At 48.4% G+C, this 21,325-nt stretch overlaps 1 protein-coding gene across 8 annotated transcripts in view; it reads right to left on the bottom strand.

Moving 5' to 3' along the window:
• Positions 1-21,325, bottom strand: part of TECPR2 (tectonin beta-propeller repeat containing 2) — a 95,494-nt gene that overhangs the window by 9,390 nt on the left and 64,779 nt on the right. For 7 of the 8 annotated variants that reach the window (XR_016392275.1, XR_016392276.1, XM_089908213.1 and 4 more), the window contains one exon: positions 18,901-19,049. Coding sequence is in view for 6 of the 8 variants with exons in the window: in XM_089908213.1 (XP_089764339.1) it covers positions 18,901-19,049 (149 nt within the window). In the remaining 2 variants the exon portion in view is untranslated. Of the gene's footprint in view, positions 1-1,847; positions 18,606-18,900; positions 19,050-21,325 lie in introns of those variants that run through there. The other variant, XM_022576044.3, reaches the window with a different exon arrangement.

The following is a 21,325-nucleotide window of genomic DNA, read 5'->3' as shown; positions in this document are numbered from 1 at the left end:
GGGCTTGGGGCCAGACCTTCCACATCAGACTTCGGGGCTGGAGCCCAGAAGTGACTAAACAAGCCCTCCTTCTGTGCGCTACCTTCTGTAAGACAGTGCTCTACACTGTGAAGTAGACAAGGCAATACTACCCAAAGCGATCTACAGATTTCAATGAAATCCCTACCAAAATCCCAGCTGGTATTCTTACAGAAATGGAAGAGCTGATCCTAAAATTCGTATGGAATTACAAGGGACCCCGAACAGCCAAAACAATCCTGAAATAAAAAACACAGTTGGAAGACTCACACTGCCTGATTTCAGAACTATTATAAAGCTACAGTAATCAAACAGTGTGATGCTGACATAAGGACAGACATATAAATCAGTGGAATAGAACTGAGAGTTCAGAAATAAATCTATACAGCCAAGTAATTTTTGACAAGGTTGCCAAGATCATTCAATGAGAAAAGAGTAGTCTTCAACAAATGGTGCTAGGAAAACTGGACAGCACACACATAAGGGAATGAGGCTGGACCCTTAACTCACATGGTATATAAAATTAACTTGAAATGGATCAAAAATAAATGTAAGAGCTTCCCTGGTGGCACAGTGGTTAAGAATCTGCCTGCCAACGCAGGGGACACGGGTTCAAGCCCTGGTCCGGGAAGATCCACATGCCGCAGAGCAACTAAGCCCGTGCGCCACGACTACCGAGCCTGTGCTCTAGAGACCACAAGCCACAACTACTGAGCCCACGTGCCACAACTACTGAAGCCCAAGTGCCTAGAGCCCATGCTCCACAACAAGGGAAGCCACCACAATGAGAAGCCCGCGCACTGCAACGAAGAATAGCTCCCGCTCGCCACAACTAGAGAAAGCCCACGCGCAGCAACGAAAAACAAAAACACAGCCAATAAATAAATAATAAATAAATGTAAGAGCTAAATCTGGCAATGGTTTCTTAGATATGGCACCAATAACAAAAAAGATAAATTGGACCTCATCAAAATTAAAAACTTTTGTACATCAAAGGACACCATAAAGAAAGTAAAAAAACCCACAGAATAGGAGAAAATATCTCCAAATCATATATCTGATAAAGGTCTAGTATCCAGAATTAAAAACTCTTTAAAAATCCAACAACAACAAAAATAAAATAAAATCCAATAACAAAAAGACAACTGAACTTTAAAAAGGTCAAAGGACTTGAATGGACATTTCTCTGAAGACGTACACATGGCCAACAAACAGATGGAAAGATGTTCAACGTCATTAGTCATTAGGGAAATATAAATGAAAACCACAGTGAGGCATCATTTCACACCCACTAGGATGGCTAAAAAAAGAAAATGGAAAACAAGTATTGGTAAGGATATGGAGAAACAGGAATTCTCATATATGCTGCTGGGGATGTCAAATGGTGCAGCTGTTGTGGAAAACAGTTCGGCAGTTCCTCCAAGGTTAAACATAGAATTACCATACGACCCAGAAATTCCACTCCTAGATATATACCTAAGGAATTGGAACAGATGTTCAAACAGAAGCTACACGAATGTTCATGACAACACTCTTAACAACAGCCAGAAAGTGGAAACAACCCACATGTCCACCAACTGATGAGTGGGTAAACAAAATGTGGTCTTATCCATACAATGGAATAGCATTCAGCAATAAAAAGGAATGAAGAGGGCTTCCCTGGTGGCGCAGTGGTTGAGAGTCTGCCTGCCGATGCAGGGGACACGGGTTCGTGCCCCGGTCCGGGAAGATCCCACATGCCGCGGAGCGGCTGGGCTCGTGAGCCATGGCCGCTGAGCCTGCGCGTCCGGAGCCTGTGCTCCGCAATGGGAGAGGCCACAGCAGTGAGAGGCCCGCGTACCGCAAAAGAAAAAAAAAAAAAAAAAAGGGAATGAAGTACTGATACTGATACAACCTCAAAAACATGATGCTCAGGGCTTCCCTGGTGGTCTAGTGGTTAAGAATGTCTTGCAATACAGGGGACGCCGGTTCAATCCCCGGTTGGGGAACTAACATCCCACATGCCGTGAGGCAACTAAGCCCACGCCTCTCAACTAGAGAGCCAACGAAAGATCCCACGTGCCGCAACTAAGACCCAACGCAGCCAATAAATAAATAAATATTTTTTTTAAAAAATGATGCTCAGTGAACAAAGCCAATCACAAAAGGCCACATATTGTATGACTCCACTTATATGAAACATCCAGGAGAGAAAAATCCATACAGAGAGGAGGCAGATTAGTGGTTGCCAGGGGTTGGGGGGAGGGAAGAACGGAGAGGGACTGCTACTGGGTGCAGGGCTTCCTTCTGGGATGATGAAACTGCTCTGCAATCACACAGTGATAAAAGTTACACAACGCTGTGAATGCACTGAATGCCAATGATGGTAAATTTTATGTGTGTGTATTTTACCACAATTTTTTTTTCTTTTAAATAAATTTATTTACTTATTTATTTTTGGCTGCGTTGGGTCTTCGTTGCTGTGCTGGACTTTCTCTAGTTGCCGTGAGCGGGGACTACTCCTTGTTGTGGTGTGCGGGCTTCTCACTGCGGTGGCTTCTCTTATTGCGGAGCACGGGCTCTAGGTGCGCGGGCTCAGTAGTTGTGGCATGTGGGCTCAGTAGTTGTGGCATGCGGGCTCAATAGTTGTGGCTCACAGGCTCTAGAGCGCAGGCTCAGTAGTTGTGGTGCACGGGCTTAGTTGCTCCACGGCATGTGGGATCTTCCCGGACCAGGGCTTGAACCTGTGTCCCCTGCGTTGGCAGGTGGATTCTTAACCACCGCGCCACCAGGGAAGCCCCTACCACAATTTTTTAAAAAACAAAAAGTAGACAGGCTTGGTTGTGACAATGTACTATTGTTTTGCAAGATGTCATCACTGGGGGAGACTGGGTAAAAGGTACACAGGGTTTCTATTATTTCCTACAAATGCAAGTGAACCTGCAGTTTTCACAATAAAAATCTCAATAAGAAAAAGAAGCAGGCAGGTTAGAATTTTGGTTTATTCATATTCAAAACTTCATAAAAATGAAAAAAAGAAAGACGGATGCAATTTGTAAAATGGAATAAATAAGGAATTTAAGATTTAACATCATTTGGAAATGCTAAAAAATTATGTATAATCTTGGTGTGCTTCCAAAGTCTGTGAGACAGTATGTGTATGTGTGTGTGTACACGTGTGCAAGTGTGTGAGTGTGTGTGGGTGTGTGCCTATTCCTGCTTATTTTTAAGTGTCCTTTAAAGATGAGCTGCAGTGCAGGTGATGGGGAGGGAGCCACACCCCCTCTCTGGAAGCACCCAGATCACAGTCACCAACCTGCTTTGATATTTACAAATCAAAGGGGCTGCTCATGACTGTAAACACCCCATGTTCTCAGAAGATAAGCACTCAGTTACTCATTATTATGAACAAGTAACACCAGTGTTACAGGATATACCATTACTCTCTCCCATTAACTGAGACTCTCCACAATTTATAAACTGAGATCTTGACTAGACATGATGTTGAAGTTAAGGGGTGAAGTTTTCACGTGATGGACTGTTCCCAAACTGGGACTCCGAAGGTTCTGCTGCTGTGCGCAGCGGCCTGGGGGCCCAGAGTGACCGTTTTCAGGTTAAGGGATTCATCTTAGCTGCCAGATGCAGCAAAAATACAGCTGAGTTTAGATAACATGAGCTGGAAATGTGACAGGTTCCGTGTTTCCTGGAATCAAGACAAGCTTGTTTTTGAGTTACATACAGTACTTGTTAACTCTGACTCCAAGCTTCTCGTCTCGTATATTCCCCCAAGAATTCGGACTACAGTCACTAAGTTAGTTGTGGTAAGACCACACACTCTGAAGACCACACATACAGATGGCCAAAAAGCACATGAAAAGATGCTCAAAATCACTAATTGTTAGAGAAATGCAAATCAAAACGACAATGAGGCATCACCTCACACCGGTCAGAATGGCCATCATCAAAAAGTGTACAAACAATAAATGCTGGAGAGGGTGTGGAGAAAAGGGAAGCCTCTTGCACTGTTGGTGGGAATGTAAATTGGTGCAGCCACTATGGAGAACAGTATGGAGTTTCCTCAGAAAACTAAAAGCAGAACTACCATATGACCCAGCAATCCCACTCCTAGGCATATCTGGAGAAAACCATAATTTGAAAGGATGCATGCACCCCGGTGCTCACTGCAGCACTATTCACAATAGCCAGGACATGGGAAGCAACCTAAATGTCCATTGACAGAGGAATGGATAAAGAAGATGTGGTACATATATACAATGGAATGTTACTCGGCCATAAAAAAAGAACAAAATAATGTCATTTGCAGCAACATGGATGGACCTAGAGATTGTCAAACTGAGTGAAGTAAGTCAGACAGAGAAAGTGAAATATCATATGATATCGCTCATATGTGGAATCTAAAAAAAGGGTGCACATGAACTTAATTACAAAACAGGAACAGAGTCACAGATGTAGAAAACAAACTTGTGGTTACCAGGGGATGGGGGGGAGAGATAAATTGGGAGATTGGGATTGACACGTACACACTATACTATATATAAAATAGATAACTAATAAGAACCTACTGTATAGCCCAGGGAACTCTACTCAGTACTCTGTAATGGCCTGTATGAGAAGAGAATCTAAACAAGAGTGGCTATATGTATATGTATAACTGATTCACTTTGCTGTACAGAAGAAACTAACCCAGCATTTGTAAATCAACTATACTCCAATAAAAAAAAAAAAAAAGACCACACACTCATAGGATAAATGACTCTGGTAATCACAGACAATGGAGAGATACAGCTGATGGCTCTGGTCACCGGTCACCTGCCCTCCGCTGGTGGCAGCTGAGGCAGGCAGAAGTGTGCAACCCAGAAGTTGTTCAGCCCTCCCTCAGCTATTTTCACTAACATTGGTTTTCTACCCAATTTCGTGAGACTGCAAGCTTGGCCCCTGTGGTGTGTGGCCTCAGTTGCTTCAGGGGCCTCCGAACTGGTCTCCATCCTACCTGGGGCTGCAGGATAGTCTGCGCTGGGCATCTAACTGTCTTGCACCGTTGGCCACGGTCCCTGCTACCTGCAGGGTAACCCCCACCCCCCACAACCCTGCACCCTCTCCCAGCAGCACCCCCTTTCTGGCCTCACGGTTGGCCAGGCCCAACAGCGCTGGGCTTTGGCTCTAAGCAAACAGGACTTTGCACCCCACCTCTGGATTCCCCTTTGCAAGACTGCTGCGAAAACCGTCCCTGCTCACAAACCGCCTGCTTCGCTGGCCTCCTGAAGGACCCCCTGCCCCATCTCCCAGCCCAAAGGGGCCCCATCCAGGCTCATCCCACCAGGCCTTCCCCAGTGTGCCCCCCACACCCCACTCCCCTAGGGGCTGGGCAGACTCGGAATCCGTCACGCTTTTCCATTTTCACAGCCCGCAGAGCTCCAAGCGTGGCTGGTCTCACAGAGCCTCTGCTCAAGAAACCCTCATGCAACTGGCATATCGGGGGGCAGCAAGGCTCAGGAACCCCACGTGAGGAGAGGGAGGGCAGCACAAGCAACTCCAGCTCAAGAGAAAACACAGCCTCTTACTAAAAAGCTCTGGCTTTTCTGAATCAAGGGCTCACCAAAACCGATTTGGGGCTGGAAAGGATGCAGGAGACCGGCTAAGCCCAACCCCCTCATATCCTGGGTGAGAAAACTGACAAAACTAAGGCTGAGAAGTGAGGGTCCTGCCCATGGCTCTGGGGCTCAGACCAGAGTTCTCCAGACTTGTAGCAGACTGAGCCTTTGTCCCAAGGAACACACACACACACACACACACACACACACACACACACACACACACCCTCACTCAGCCAGAATGTGAATAAATCCAGGAGAAAAGAAAAAAAATTGAAAATTTCGCAACCAAAGGTAATGTTTATCTAGACAGATCCTTCTGGTGTGGACTTTATGTGGCCTTGGATAAAACTCAGCAGGAATGTTTCAGGAACACCAAGGCGGATGAATCGGAGAGCCTGCAGAGCAGCACAGGCCACACCACGAAAGATGCTTTCTGGAGAGAAACCCTAACCCCTCATGGTGGCCAGTCCCACTTTCTTGATCCCCTTCCTTCCCCTCCAAGTTGTGCCCTCCCTCTGTCCTAATGAACCTTGAATCCACCTAACATTTGTGACACACGGTGAACTTTGCCTTTCCTTGAGGATTTGGGGTCTGGACCGAGCACCCCGAGGCTGCTGTAGGGAAGCCCTCAGGCTGTCCCTGGGCACGTGGCCCCAGAGTTGTCGCACTTTCTGAGGTCTGTCGGGTCATTTTAGTTCTTCCGCGTTTTCTCCTGTAGGGGATCTTCGTGCTGCCTCTGGTCTATTCCTTCTCATTTCACATAAGCTTCAAACCTGGATACCAGTGTTAACAGCCTGTATTTAAAGTACCAGCAGGCTCTCAGACACTTTGGCCTTCAACTCAGCGCGTGACCCGGGGCAGACCCCCTCCTCCTCGGGCTCTGTGTCCTCAGCTGGAGGATGAGCAGGTGACCTGCGAGGCTCCCCTACCAGGTTTTCACGCTCTGAGTCTGGGACATGGCAGTTCTGGTTGCCCTGGGCCTGCTGTGCCGCCCAGTGGTCTCCCCTGAGGCCTGCGAGCCCCGCTCTGCGAGCTGCCTTGGACCCCTGTGGCAGGCACCCAGGGCAGGTGCACGGGAGCAGCTCTGCCAGTACTGGTGGAACACGTTTGGCTGAAGTATAGGATTTTACCTGGAGAATGAGTTGCACTGCTAAAACTGCTGACCCAGCTGAGCGAGGCCACCAGATGCCGGGCTCTGGATGGGAGCAAAGTTCCTCTGCTTCTTTCTTCCTCTAGTTGGCCGACTGCAAAGCCAGAGGACCTCCCCCCTGGGGATTCCTGCGCCGGCTCCTGCAATCTCCTAGGCCCCCGCATCTGGTCTGAATCCAGCAAGACATAGCATCTGCTAATTGCAGGGGGATGTGCTAAGAAAAACACTCGGAAACAGGTTTCCTGGGCAGCTGTTACGTTCCGCTCTTCCTGAGCAGGGGCTGGTGAGGTCGGCCGTGATCACTCTTTCTGTTCACCACTGGGGAGCGGACCCCAGCCCGGATGACTGTGCCCGTGGTCAGCAGCAGGGCTCCAGCGTTGCTGTGATACGAGGTCTGCAGAAACTCTATCCCAGGGTGCAAGTGCCTCCAAGAGTTTCTCACATTCAGCTGCTCAACTGAATGCCTGGTGCTGAGGCCCTGTTCACCGGCTGCTGCCCAGAGCAGCAAAGCCCAGAAGGGAAAGGTCCCTGGAGGTGACCCTATGGTTTGCTCCCCTGGGACCGCATGCAGACCCTTCCTGGTACTAGCACACACCTGTCAGCTGGGACAGATCCCTGGGTGTTTGTTCTAATCTCTGGATCATCGGGTGTTAGAGACCGGTAAGCGGACTGCTGCAGGGCTGGGGAGGCCCATCCGTACCCTGGCGGCCCTGGACTGGGGGTCACAGCCTTCCAGAATGAGAAGAAAGGTTTAGGGACAAATACTCCAGGGAAGGCTAATGTTTCTTAGGAACAGGGCTTGAAGGGATGAAAGCTCAAAACAACAGGTGTTCAAATGGAGCCATGGGAAAAAAGGCGATGTGGGGAAAAAAGTAAAGAAGTGGCAGAAAACCAATTGCCCTCAAAGTGGGGCCGCTCCGTCCAACAGCGTTAGACTCCATTTTTGGAGGTCTTCTCCCTCACCTGCAGGCAGCACCACTGTGTTCGTCAACGACTCAGTGTGTAACAGAGAGCTCCACCGATACCTCGACACCACTCAGAGATGCTCAGAGGATTAAAGGAAAATGGACAGGAGGGAGGGGGCATCCTCTGAGGAGCCCTACCACCACGAGTGCGGAGTTGGAAGGGAGGACCTACACCATGGCTCTCAGCACTGGGTGTGTGTCCGAATCACCTGCAGTGCTTTGAAAAGCCCACAGCCTCCTGGGCAATGATAACAGAAGAAACACACGCATCTATCCTTGCAGTCCCTTCTGAAAGAAACAACACTACAGCGAGAGTGGAAGAGGTTTTTTTGTTGTTAAGTTCAAATCTCACAAGGATAATGACAAGAGGAGAAAACTGCCACACAACTTTGGAGGCTGGAAAGTGGAGAATGAGCAGGAAAGGACTCAGCAGCTGAGAGCAGGGACCCCCCCCCCCCCAGCAAACCACACAGCCCGATCGCCGTGCAGAGACCGCAGCCAGCACGTGTCATGCACGCTCAGGGGCCCCAGCCAGGCTTGTGGGCCCCCCGCTTACACCAAGGTCACCAACGTCTACAGAAAGCCCCTGCGTGGAGAAGACAGCGGAGAGACAGAAAGCAGGCAACTCAAGGGACACGGAGACCACGCATGGGAAGAAACTTCAAAAACGTCCTTGAGGGCAAGGGAAGACTCGACCACTGTGAAACAGCAAAAGGAGCGTCCAGAAATTTAAAATATAATCACAGAGGAATTCCCTGGCGGTCCAGTGATTAGGACTCCATGCTCTCGCTCCCGAGGGCCTGGGTTCAACCCCTGGGCAGGGAACTAAGATCCCACAAGCCTCACAGTGTGGCCCCCCCCCAAAAAAAGTGTATGTTTGTGTGTGTGTGTGTGTGTGTGTGTGTATTTTTATCGAAATAACCCAATAGAGGGGTTGCAGGATAAAGAAGAAAGATAAAAACATAAAGAGAAAGAAAATAGGAGAGAAAAGGTAAGAAAAGTAGAGGCCACTTTAGGAAGTCCACAGTACGAAAGCAGGACGCCCAGAAAGAGGACACAGAAATGGGAGGGGCAGAGGCCAGAAGGTGACTGCCAGCATGGGAACAGGACACATCCCAGAACAAACACCGTGAGCTCCAGGCTGAAAGGGCTCCTGGCACGAAGGATAAAACAGGCTCCCCCAGGCACATATCACTCTGCTCTCAGAACGCTGGGAACAAACAGATCTTACAAACTTCCAGAGAGAAAAAGCAGGTCAAATATCAAGGATCAGGTATTAGAATGGCTTCAAACTTCTCAACAGCAATACTGGACACCAGGAGATGACGGAAGAAGACCTTAAAATTCTAAAGGAAGTCTATTTCCAACCTAGACTGCTATACTCATACAAGGTCAAGGATGAACGTGGGCAAAGACTTTCAGACACACAATGCGTCCAAAAGTTACCTCTACAGACCCTTCTCAGGAACCGACCGGAGGATAAACTCCACCAAAAAAAAGAGACAGAAGAAGACACAGGATCCAGGAGAGAAGGGATCCAAAGCACGAGCAAGGCAAAGGGGGCCCAGGAGGACAGAGTGATCAGGCCAGAGGGCCGGCCAGAGCATCCAGGACAGATGACTCCAAGAATGGGATGGAGCCCACACGCCCAAGTGTACGGAAGGGAAACGGACACAGCTGGCAGGGAGAGCCTGGGGTTGAATGTGTAAAACACAGAAAACCAGATGGGAAGAAAAGACAACGATCGAGCCCAGGGAAAACAGAGAGTCGTGTGGACAAGCAAACGGAGTGCAGTTTACTGCCCGGCTCAGCTCTGAAGGGTGTGCGCCCCATCACAGCACCGCAGCTCCCGAGGATGGAAGCAGGGAGACGGGCGCATGGCTGGGGGGACAGGCACCCTTCCCTTCCAGCAGGAGTCAACTGAAAACCTCTAGAGCTAGAAGGATAGAGACACAGCTCCCTACGAAGTTACTCAGGGAGATGATGCCAAAAGAAAGGAGTTCTCTAGACGGGGGATGATGGGCGGGCAGACGCGTTTCCTGTAGCACACCTGTAGAACCAGCTGACGTGTAACCTGTACAGTTACGTGTGTGACTCTGATTAAAATAAGAACCAACCAATCAAGATGCCTGAGCCCCATCCCGCTGAGCTGATCTCCAGGGAAGGGACCCAGGCCTGGACATTCTCAGCAAGTACCTCAGCCGGTCCCCAGGTGGATGTGATTCTTCACTTTACTGGTCAGGAGATGAAGGGCCAGTGAGTTTGGACAACGTGCCCAAGGTCATTTGGTCTCATATGGAAAAAAATAACTTTTAGTTCAGGTTCTTTTTTTTTTTTTTTTCAGTACGCAGGCCTCTCACTGTTGTTGCAGCCTCTCCTGTTGCGGAGCACAGGCTCCGGACGCGCAGGCTCAGCGGCCATGGCTCACGGGCCCAGCCGCTCCACGGCATGTGGGGTCTTCCCGGACCGGGGCACGAACCTGTGTCCCCTGCATCAGCAGGCAGACTCTCAACCACTGTGCCACCAGGGAAGCCCAGTTCAGGTTCTTTTGACTTCAAAGAGCAGACTCTGACACTGAAGGTCCTGGCTGGCAGAGCCCCAGGGGCCGCTGTGTCCCCGAGCACTGTCCCCTGCTGCTGAGGGGGAAATGCCGCCACACCTTCCCGCCATGTCAGCGAGACCTGACGCATCTGCGACAGAGCTGGCAGGCCAACGGGGGCAGCCGGTCTCGTCACCGAGAGAAGGCCTGGACCCCAACACACACTGGCCTCCTGTACCCCAAACATTCGTCGTCAGGGTCCCCACTCACCTGCCACCCCAGCCCTGCGTCTCACAGATGTGCACTCTGGATTCAGGGAGCCAGGCCGAAGAGTTTCACGGCTCACTGCAGGCCTTCCTCGCCTACAGCCTGTCGCGCCCCAGCCGTCGGGGACACCGACTGCCCCTGGGGTCAATGGCAAACTCTCCAGGCCAAGGGCCAACTCCCCCAGAACCTGAGCCCGAGGACCTCTTGAGTCTCCTGTCACACGATGCCCTTCCTGCATCCTACCCTCCCAGAGGGTCTTGCTGGGTACGACTAGGATTTAGAGCCGAGAGGCACAAGAAACTGATGTCTCACCAGGCTGAGGATGGTCCCCAAGAATGGACCCCAACAACGAACTGTCCTGCCCAAAGCACCACGGAGCAGCACTTTTCCCTACTCAGAAACACTGGGCCAAATGAATTACTTGCTGGTCACTGGAAGTGCCCACTGGGTCTGCCAGGCCCAGTTCAAGGACTACATCGTCCACAGGAGCCAGAGCTGGCAACCCTTGGTGACCTGGGTCTCCTTCCTGGCTGCTACCCTGACCTACTGCCCCCTCTGCCTTTGGTCACCGAGCTTTCATCTCCCTCCAGGGGCGGCCTCCCTCACCCCTGCTCCCCTGCAGTGCCCAGCACAGCCCCGCGCACTCTCGCATTCCTTTACACTTTTTTACTGTCTGATACATTTTAAACAGCTCTGCAGGGGTGTGACTCTCATAAAATAAAACGCACACATTTAAAGCGTACGATTTGTGGGAACTCCCCGGCGGTCCAGTGGTTAGGACTCCGCATTTTCACTGCTGGGACCTGGGTCCAATCCCTGGTTGGGGAACTAAGATCCTATAAACCGCGTGGCACAGCCAAAAAGGAAAAAGGGGTACAATTTGATCCCTGTTGCCATATGCCTACACTGCTGACACACCCCGCACCCCTCCTTCATAACCCCTTCCAATCCTGCTGCCCTCACAGGTCCCCAAGCAACCACTGCTCTCTGGAACTACAGATGAATCAGCATTCTCTAAATCTCATGTAAATTAATCATTATAATACGTAGTATTTTTCCACCTGACTTCTTCACTCAACATAATAATTCCATCAAGTTCGGGTTATTTTCAGCCATACTTCCTCAAGTATTTTTCCTGTCACCTCCCCCCTCTCTTCTCCTTTGGAGCTCTGACTATATTTATATTAGGCCACGTGAAGTTGTCCTGTGCTCATTCACGCCCTGCATTTTCTTTCCAGTCTCTTTTCTCTCTGTTTCAGTTTGGAAGCTTTTAATCACTGTGTCTTCGAGCTCACCAATCTTTTCTCCTGCGATGTCTACACTGCCGCTGATCTCATCCAGGGGATTTGCATCTCAGGGATTACAATTTTTATCCCTGCAAGTTCAATTTCGGTCTTTTTTATGGCTCCCATTTTTCTACCTAACGTGTGCAATCTTTCCCCAGCTTCTAGAACATAAAGGATAAAGCCATAACAACTGTTGTAATGCCCTGCCTATGCATTTTATTTATTTGTTTATTTTTTGGCTGCTCTGCGTGGCTTGCAGGATCTTAGCTCCCCAACCAGGGATTGAATCCGGGCCCTCGGCAATGAAAGCACCAAGTCTTAACCCCTGGACCGCCAGGGAAGTCCCCATCCGTAATTATTATAATAACTGTCATTGTAATAATCTGCTAAGCAGACTCTTTACAAGGGCGGGTGCCACCCCTGCCTCACTCCCCTACGCGGCCTCGCTGTCTGCACTGCACACAGTCAAGCTTCCACTGTCATAAACAGCATAAAAACAAAGAGCTTTGGGAACATTTCTGATTATTTCCCAAGACTGATTCTTATTAGATTATTCAGTTATGAACTTACTCCATAAGTAATATAAGTTCATTGCAAGATACTCACAAAACAGAAGTGAATTAAAGGAAGAAAAGCAATCAGGCGCAACAGCACCACACAGCTATAACCACTGCTGTCATTTTGCTATATATCTTTATAGATTTTTTCAATGTACACACAATTTTTAAAAAATATTTATTTACTTATTTTTGGCTGTGTTGGGTCTTACTTGCGGCACATGGGATCTTCTGTTGTGGCACGTAGGCTCTTTGTTGCGGCATGCAGGATCCAGAGCACGTGGGCTCTGTAGTTGCAGCACACGGGCTCTCTAGTTGTGGCCCGCAGGCTCCACAGTTGTGGCACACAGGCCCAGTTGCCCCACGGCATGTGGGATCTTAGTTCCCTGACCAGGGATCAAACCCACGTTCCCTGCACTGGAAGGCGGATTCTTAACCATTGGACCACCACAGAAGTCCCGCACATAATTTTATTTTTTTTTAAACAAAAACAGAATCATCAGACATACTTGGTAACTGACATTTTTATTCTCCATGGGAAGAAAACCTCCTCTGGGAAGCACAGTGCAGGGGATGTCGCTGCCCATGCTGCACGCATCCTGCAGAACTCAACTTGGGCCTCAGCATGAACCCCTGGCAACATCCTCAGGAGCAGGGACCTCCTAGACACTAAGCATGTAACTAGCAACGCTGCTCTCTTTCTCTTATTAAAAAACCGGTACTGTCAGATGCAACTGTGTCTCATGTTTGGCACGCGGAGCTCTGAGCTCCCTGTCCCAGGATGCCGTGTCGTGTCTCCGTGTGGTATCGCTCACTGGGATGTGAGGAGGGATTTAACCCATGGTGCCCCAAATGCAGTGAGAGGAATCTGGTTTAATTACCCCCAAGGTCTTGTACTTTTATGTCAGGAGGGAACACGAGTCTTCAGAACACCCCAAAATTCTTAGAAGCAGGCGGCTGGTTGGACCTGCAGAGCTGGGCTTTGGGGTGTGGGTGCCCCGCTCCTTCTGCCATCCCCATCCCCTGTGTGTGTGTGACCTATGCCAGCCGCGGAGGAAGTATGAGCAGCATCCAGGGTCGCCCAGAGCCGCCCTGGACGGGAGCAGAGAGTGACAGCCACTCTCCCTGCGCCCTGTGCGCTCCCGGTGCCCCGAGACAGGTCAATGGAAGGCCCAGCAGGGGTGGGGGACTTCTCTAACCCTAACGCCTCTCCAACGCAAGCCTTCCTGACGTTAGCTGTGAACTTCTCTGAAGATCTGGATGTGTAAAGCAGCATCAAGTTCTGTGCCCGCTGGCAGCATCTGTGAGCACGGCATTCTCACGGGATTACCTGTTACCACGTTTGCATATTTATTTTGGTTTTTTTCTGTTCATATAGCTAAAAATACCCAAAGCAGCTGAGTTTAAAGTAAGTTTTTAAGTGTTCGTTTGGCCACTTACCAGTCATATTAGTCTTAGTTTTCCTAGTTTCTCTCTTTTCCAGGAAAAGCTATAATCCAGGCAGAGTAAACGACCACGGAGACCAGATGGGCCAGTCCACACAGGAAGAGTCAGCTGGAGGCTCCCATAGGGGAGGCCAGGACACTGGGCAGGCTAGGGAAGAGCAGGGGCTGCTCTGGAGGCGGAGGGGGCAAAGGGAGGGCAGAGAGGGTCCTCTGAAGGAAGAGGTGGGACCAGTGCGGGTGGGGCTAGCTGGACGAGCCTCTTCCCCTCGGGCATACAGTGCCCCCAGTGCAGCGAAATCACAGCATCAACTGTGCTCGCTTTACACACACCTCTACTATGGACAGAAAATTCTCCCACTGAAGCAGCAAACTCCAAAGAAAAGATGCTAAACATAACTATAAATATTTTCTCCAAATCCTTCCAAATGTTGGCAAGTCTGAAAACTGAGTCATTCGTTTTGAGTACTTTGTTAAAACTTCACCCCAAAACTCCTACAGGAGGGATGTTTTACCAGAGAAGAGTAAGGGACACAGAAATTGAGAAACCGCTGCTAATTTCAGAAGATCCCTGTGACTTCACTTCTCTGTGCCCTTTAGCATCTGTTACCGCTTCCGTTTGCTTCAGCTGCACACATCCTACCTGTAGACCAGGATGTGCATGCCCAAGAAGAAATAAAACAAACTAGAAAGAGATCGAGGACTTCCCTGGCGGCGCAGTGGTGAAGAATCCACCTGCCAATGCAGCAGACACGGGTTGGAGCCCTGGTCCGGGAAGATCCCACATGCCGCGGAGCAACTAAGCCCGTGCGCCACAACTACTGAAGCCCGCGCTCCGCAACAAGAGAAGCCACCGCAATGAGAAACCTACGCACTGCAACGAAGAGTAGCCCCCCCCACTCGCCGCAACTAGAGAAAGCCCGTGCATAGCGACGAAGACCTGAAGCAGCCAAAAACAATTAATAAATAAATTTTTAAAAAAAGAGGTCGATTATGATCAAAACATGGAAACCCCATTTACATTCTGATACTTGAATTCAACCAAACTGTCCTGATTTTCTAAATCTTTTTTTTTAAATAAATTTATTTACTTTTGGCTGCGTCGGGTCTTCGTTGCTTCACGTGGGCTTTCTCTAGTTGCGGCTAGCAGGGGCTACTCTTTGTTGTGGTGCGTGGGCTTCCCATTGCGGTGGCTTCCCTTGTTGCAGAGCACGGGCTCTAGGCGCGCAGGCTTCAGTAGTTGTGGCACACGGGCTCAGCAGTTGTGGCTGGCGGGTTCTAGAGCACAGGCTCAGTAGTTGTGGCACACGGGCTTAGTTGCTCCGCGGCATGTGGGATCTTCCCAGACCAGGGCTCGAACCCCTGTCCCCTGCATTGGCAGGCGGATTCTTAACCACTGCGCCACCAGGGAATCCCCTTTCTAAATCTTTTAACAGGGCCTCAACCCACCCCACTCCCACCCCGCCACTGGACTAGTCTTCTCAGGACCCTCTGCAACTTTAAGGTCAATTTGAAATTCAATTTAAAGGTAGGTTTTGTCCTAAAACACTGAGTGTGAGGCCACCGAGCATGTGACACGCTGCCTGGGCACAGCGTTCCATCACAGCTCCGGCAGACAGTGGCTGGCCCAGGACTTGGTCCTCAGCAGGGCTTGGAAAAGCGCAGCAAAGGGCCTGTGCAAGTGTAAGGCCTGTTTTTTGTCCCCACAGGAACCAACTCTCTACCTACAAATTCCACGGCCAAGTGCACTTCTTCTCCAGCGCACTGAAGCTACTGAATAAGAAAACGTGGTCTCGTTTAGTGGAGCTATGAAACAGTTAATGTTTAACAGCCTATTTAGCAACCACTACTTTATTCAAAGCACAGCTTTGAGGCCCTTTCATGTGAATTTGTTCTATTTTGGCCATTTTCCTGGGCAAAGCTGTAGATCACCACAGTCAATAGAGCACTGCAAGTAAAGCTTTCTTCCCCCAGTTTTAGCTTTGCTTCCTAGAGGTTATTCTAGAATCTAAATGTTGAAAGGAAGAGGAATTCGCAGTTTCATGCAGTCCTTGACGTGACACCAAAAGCATAAACAACTAAAGGAAAACGTAGATAAAATGGACTTCATCAAAATAAAAAACTTTTGTGCATCAAAGGACACCATAAAGAAAGTGAAAAGACAGTCCAGAGAATGGGAGAAAACATTTGTAAATCATAATTCTTAAAAGGGTCTAGTATCCAGAATATATAAAGAAGTCTTACAGCTCAATAATAAAAAGACAACCCAATTACAAAATGAGCAAAGTATGTGAATATTTTAGTTCTCCAAATAAGATATGCAAATGAACAATAAGCACATGAAAAGATGCTCATGAGTCGTTAGGGAAATGCAAATCAAAATCACAAGGACATGGGGATGTAATGTACAGTATGGTGACTATAGTTAATACTGTATCGCATATTTGAAAGCTGCTAAGAGAGTAGATCGTCAAAGTTCTCATCACAAGAAAAAAAAATTCGTAACTACGTATCATGACAGATGTTTACTAGACGTATTGTGGTGATTATTTTGCAAGATATACAAATACTGAATCATTATGTTGTACATGTGAAACTAATACAATGCCATACGTCAATTATATCTAAATTTTTTAAAACCCTATTGAGGGACTTCCCTGGTGGCCCAATGGTTAAGAATCCTCCTTCCAATGCAGGGGACGCGGGTTCGAGCCCTGGTCAGGGACCTAAGGTCCCACATCCCTTGTGGCCAAAAAACCAAAACATAAAACAGAAGCAGTATTGTAACAAATTCAATAAAGACTTCAAAAATGGTCCACATCAAAAAGATCTTAAAAAAACAAACAAACCGTAAAAACCAAATGAATTATAACAAAAAGTGCCAAGTTGGATCAGATCAGCTTTCCTTTCTCTACAGGTCTGTTCTAATATAAATCAGAACATTCAGTAACCCACACAATATAAAAATTAATTTTTCCTGTTTCAATAAACTTTTTTACCCTGTTTTTTAAAAGAAGCCCACAATGAGATACTATTTTACAACTATTAAGGTGGCTAGAATTTAAAAACTGGGCAAGAGAAATTTTGCAGTGAGGATGTAGAGAAATTGGAATCCTCATACATTGCTGGTAGAATGTAGAATGGTGCAGCCACTGTGGCAAACAGTCTGGCGGTTCCTTAAGAAGTTAAACATATGATCACCATATGACCCCACAATTCCACTTAAAGTTATACACCCAGCAGAACTGAAAACGCATGTCCACATAGCCTTGTACACGAATGTTCACAGCAGCATTATTCATCGTAGCCAAAAAGTAGGAACAACCCAAATGTCACTCAACTGATGAATGGATAAGCAAAATGTGGTCTATGCATACAATGGAATATTAGTCATAAAAAGGAATAAAGTACTGACACACGTTACAACATGGATGAACTTTGAAAACATGAAGCCAAGTGAAAGATGGCAGATGAAAAGGCCACATATTATATGATTCCATTTATATGAAAAAGGAAAATCCAGAATAGGCAAGTGCATAGAAACACAAAGTAGATTAGTGGCTGCCAGGGGCTGAGGAGACAGGGGTTCTGGAAGAAAAGGGAGTGTCTACCAATGGGTAGGGGGCTTCTTTTCGGGGTGGTGAAGAAGTTCTAGAATTGGATAGCAGTGATGGTTGTACAACTTTTCGAATACACTAAAAACCACTGAGCTGTATTGCTGTAAAATGGTAATTACAACTCTTTAAGAAATAACATAAAGCCGCCAGAGGCTGACAGCGCCATACCACAGGAGCAGGCAACAAGAGGGCGCCTCGTCTGAGGGGGCGTCACATCAGCAATGAAACCAGCTAGAGGTCGGCTTGCCTTCACCCTCGCTGCGCACCAGCAGAGCCCACAGTGCCCGCGACAACGCCTGCCCCTGTCGCCTGACCGTGGCTGTCAGCGCACCGCCGTGTGCAGACGAATGCGGAGTGGGCGTCTGCCACAGCGCTTTCTAATTCACAGACACGATTCTACTCGCTCTTCGCAGGACCCTGTGAGGAGGAAGATCCACGTGCAGCCAGCCTCCCCGTGGCCATGAGCGCTGACCAATGACCTCAAAGAACTCGGGACCGGACTCCTGCCCAACTGTAGGGTCTCCCAGCACAGGCCCTGTGTCCCGTGGGCAGGACTGGTGGTCCTCATGACCAGCCCTGCACCTTGACCTCAGCTGCCCCATCCCTGAGGGTTCATGATGCCCAAAATGTAGACAGTCATGAACACAGGCATTCACCCAAACACCTGATTTCCTTCTTGTCCCCGTTGAGCACTTTTTGTTCAAGGACTAACCACTCGTGCCACACTGCCACCTCTGCATATGGCAACTTCATTTATTTCCCCAACAAAGTCACAAAGTGGGGACTAGCAACAGTTAGAGCAAATAACTCTCACTAAGTCACAGCCCCCCATTTATAAATTTTAGCAGAAATACATTTAACGTAGCAACCAGGCCCGTCAGGCACTTAAGGGTAACTAAACAGTGCACTAAAATCACACTCCCGCTTCTGATTCGAGCGGTGGGACAGTCAAAAGAAACGGAAAAACATGTAGGATACGTGGTAAACTGAAATACGGCCGGGGTCGGGGGAGGGGACGGGGCGCACGAGGAGAAGAATTTCTTCAACAAACCAGGAAAGGCACTCACAAAATAATAATACATTCTCTCTATGACAAGATTTGAAAATGACTTTTACTTTCTTCTCTATACTTTTGGATATTGTTTGATGTTTTCAAAAATAATGTTCATTCTGTAAAAAGTTAGAAATGAAACACTTTTACTTTGAGAAAGAAAAAAAGCAGCATTGGCTCAGATAATCGTTAATCTGTTCGGCCCTAAACTTCACAAACATCAAATTCTGGGTGTGGGATGCCAGTGAATGAGTGTGTGTTGACCTGGGGCACACCTTAGTCCCCAGGCTCCCTGACACGCCCCTCCTCCCCCAGTTGCTGGGAGGCCACCCTAGCAGGCACGGTCCTCTCCCCAACACCAGCACCCGAGCAGCTTACCGACGAGCAAGTTGGTATCAGTTAACTTTTGCTTACCTGGACAGGCGGTTCAATCATTATCCAGGCTGGAAGCATCAGACTGGGATTCAGAGGCTGGGTACCCACGCGGAAGTAAACTCCACCCCTGGAATCACAGGCCCAGACGTGCTGATTCCCACATGCCAGGCTCATCAGTTTTACAGCTCCTATAGACAAACAGAGAAAAAGTACACACGTTAATTCCTCCTGTGAGATGACTCACGTTTCATTTAATCTATGAACTTTGATTTTATACTTCAAAGAAAGAGATGATGCTGCCTTTGCAGGTGAACTCTGTTGCTTGAGGACATTACAGTGCACGGGAGTCACCAACGCCTCTGGCTGCCCCGGCACCTGCCCCGCACCACAGAGCAGCCCTTGCACACCACGGGCAAAATAATCAAGATGCCATCCGGACAGTGCCCTGAGCCACCAAGCCCGGCAATTAATATCTCAGTGTGGGCCCCGTCAATAGATATGTGACTATTACCAGCAAATTCTGGATTTGGGGCAAGGGAATTCATCTTTTAGGTAATCTTTTTTTTTTTTGGTTGCGTAGGATCTTAGTGGCAACACGCGGTATATTCATTGTGGTGCGCGGGCTTCTCTCTAGTTGCAGCATGTGGGTTTTCTCTTTGGCTGTGGCGTGCAGGCTCCAGGGCACGCGGGCTCTCTCGCTGAGGCGCGAGAGATCAATAGTTGTGGCACGCGGGCTTAGTTGCCCCGCGGCATGTGGGATCTTAGTTCCCCAACCAGGGATCAAACCCGTGTCCCCTGAAGTGGCAGGCGGATTCTTTACTCCTGGACCGCCAGGGAAGTCCCTCTTTCAGGTAATCTTGATCCTAATTAGAATTAAAATTAACTAACTAAGCCTCCCAGGATCTTCATTTTTCTTTTTACATTTCTCCTTGTTTATTAAACCAATTTTAAGAGGAAAGGAAATGGGAGGAGTCTTCAAAGAGAAACTTGATTAATAGTTTATCTGGCAGAAAGAGCAACAGCCCATAGTTACTGACCTGCACGACAATGATGCAGCATGGCTCTTGCCGCCCCAGCTCATGTGTGAGGCCGTCAGGACGCAGACCCCGGAAAAGAACGTGGAGAAGCCGGGAGGCAAAGGGCAGGCCGCAGCTTGAACCCAGGCCTGCCTGACCCACCCCGCCAGTCACCTCTGACCTCCAGGGCCCCACATCCCGTGAACACACAGATCTTACACGGTCAGTTCCCTCGCTTTTGACAGATGAACATGCCTGGGTAACCCACGGCTTATCAAGTTATGGAATGTTTTCATTGCCCCAGAAAGTTCCCTCAAGCCCCTTCCTCAAGAAAGTTCTGCCCCTCTGCCCCAAGGCAGCCACTCTTCTGATTTCTATCGCCATGTATCTGTTCAGTCTGGTCTAGATGACTGTAAAAACAGAATCACAGGTATGCACTCCCTGGGCCCGGCTTCTTTCACTCGGCGTGATGTTCCGTTCATGACATTCATCTTTTTACTGCTGAGTTTGAGTCCGCCGCATGCGAACGCCACAGTTACCGGTGCATCCTGCTGATCATTTGGGCCATTTCCACTTTTTGCTATTAGGAGTAAAGCTGCTATCATCATTCCTGCAGAAGACATTTTTTTGTGAACATGTGTTGTTTTTCTTGAATAACACCTAAGAGTGGAGCTCCAGGCTATAGGGTAGATATCTGTTTAACGTGGAAAGAGACCACCAGCCTTCCCGTTTTACACGCCCACCAGCGGTGTGTGCTGGTGGCTCACACCCTCACCAGCGTCCACTTCTGGCACCTCTGTCAGCCATTCTAGCAGGTGTAAAGTGGCATCATGGTTTTATTTGCATTTCCCTGGTAACTAGTGATGTTGAGAATCTTTTAATGTGCTTACGGGGGGCATCTGTATACCTTCTTTTGTGAAGCATCTGTCAAGTCTTTTGCCTGTTTTTTCAAGGTGAACCGTTTGTCTTCTGATGACTAAGTTAGAGGATGACTCATTTTGACTGTAAAGCAGGGGGAAAAGGCGGTGCGGCTACATTCACTGGCAGTGCTGCTCTTGGCCACCTCACACAGTTGTCACCGGTATCAGATGACAGCCCATGTGTCTACACCAAAACGTACAGGCACGGATCCTGCTATGGGGAAATCTCGTCACATGTGTTTAGCTTAAAAGTATCAACCCACTACTACTGAAAAAATTCTTAGTATCCCTTTGTACGTTTCCTGAAGATGATGATTTCTCTTATACTGAAATTAGCTGTATTTTAAAAATCTTTTATAGAATGTCTTACCAGGGAGTTAAAATAGACATCCTAGAGCTCTAACATTACCCATGAAAAGATCTGTAGCGATCCAAATAAAGGACTTTCAGCAGTAAATTCCAGAAACGGCCGAGAAACAAATTCTAATTTTAAAATGCTAATTAAAAATAATTTGATGTTGGAGTCGT

This window comes from Delphinapterus leucas, chromosome 2, assembly GCF_059928025.1.
Source record: "Delphinapterus leucas isolate spDelLeu-1000000601 "Yukka" chromosome 2, BTC_Dleu_Yukka2, whole genome shotgun sequence".
NCBI classification, from domain to species: Eukaryota; Metazoa; Chordata; class Mammalia; order Artiodactyla; family Monodontidae; genus Delphinapterus; species Delphinapterus leucas.
This window is presented reverse-complemented; position numbering and strand designations above follow the sequence as displayed.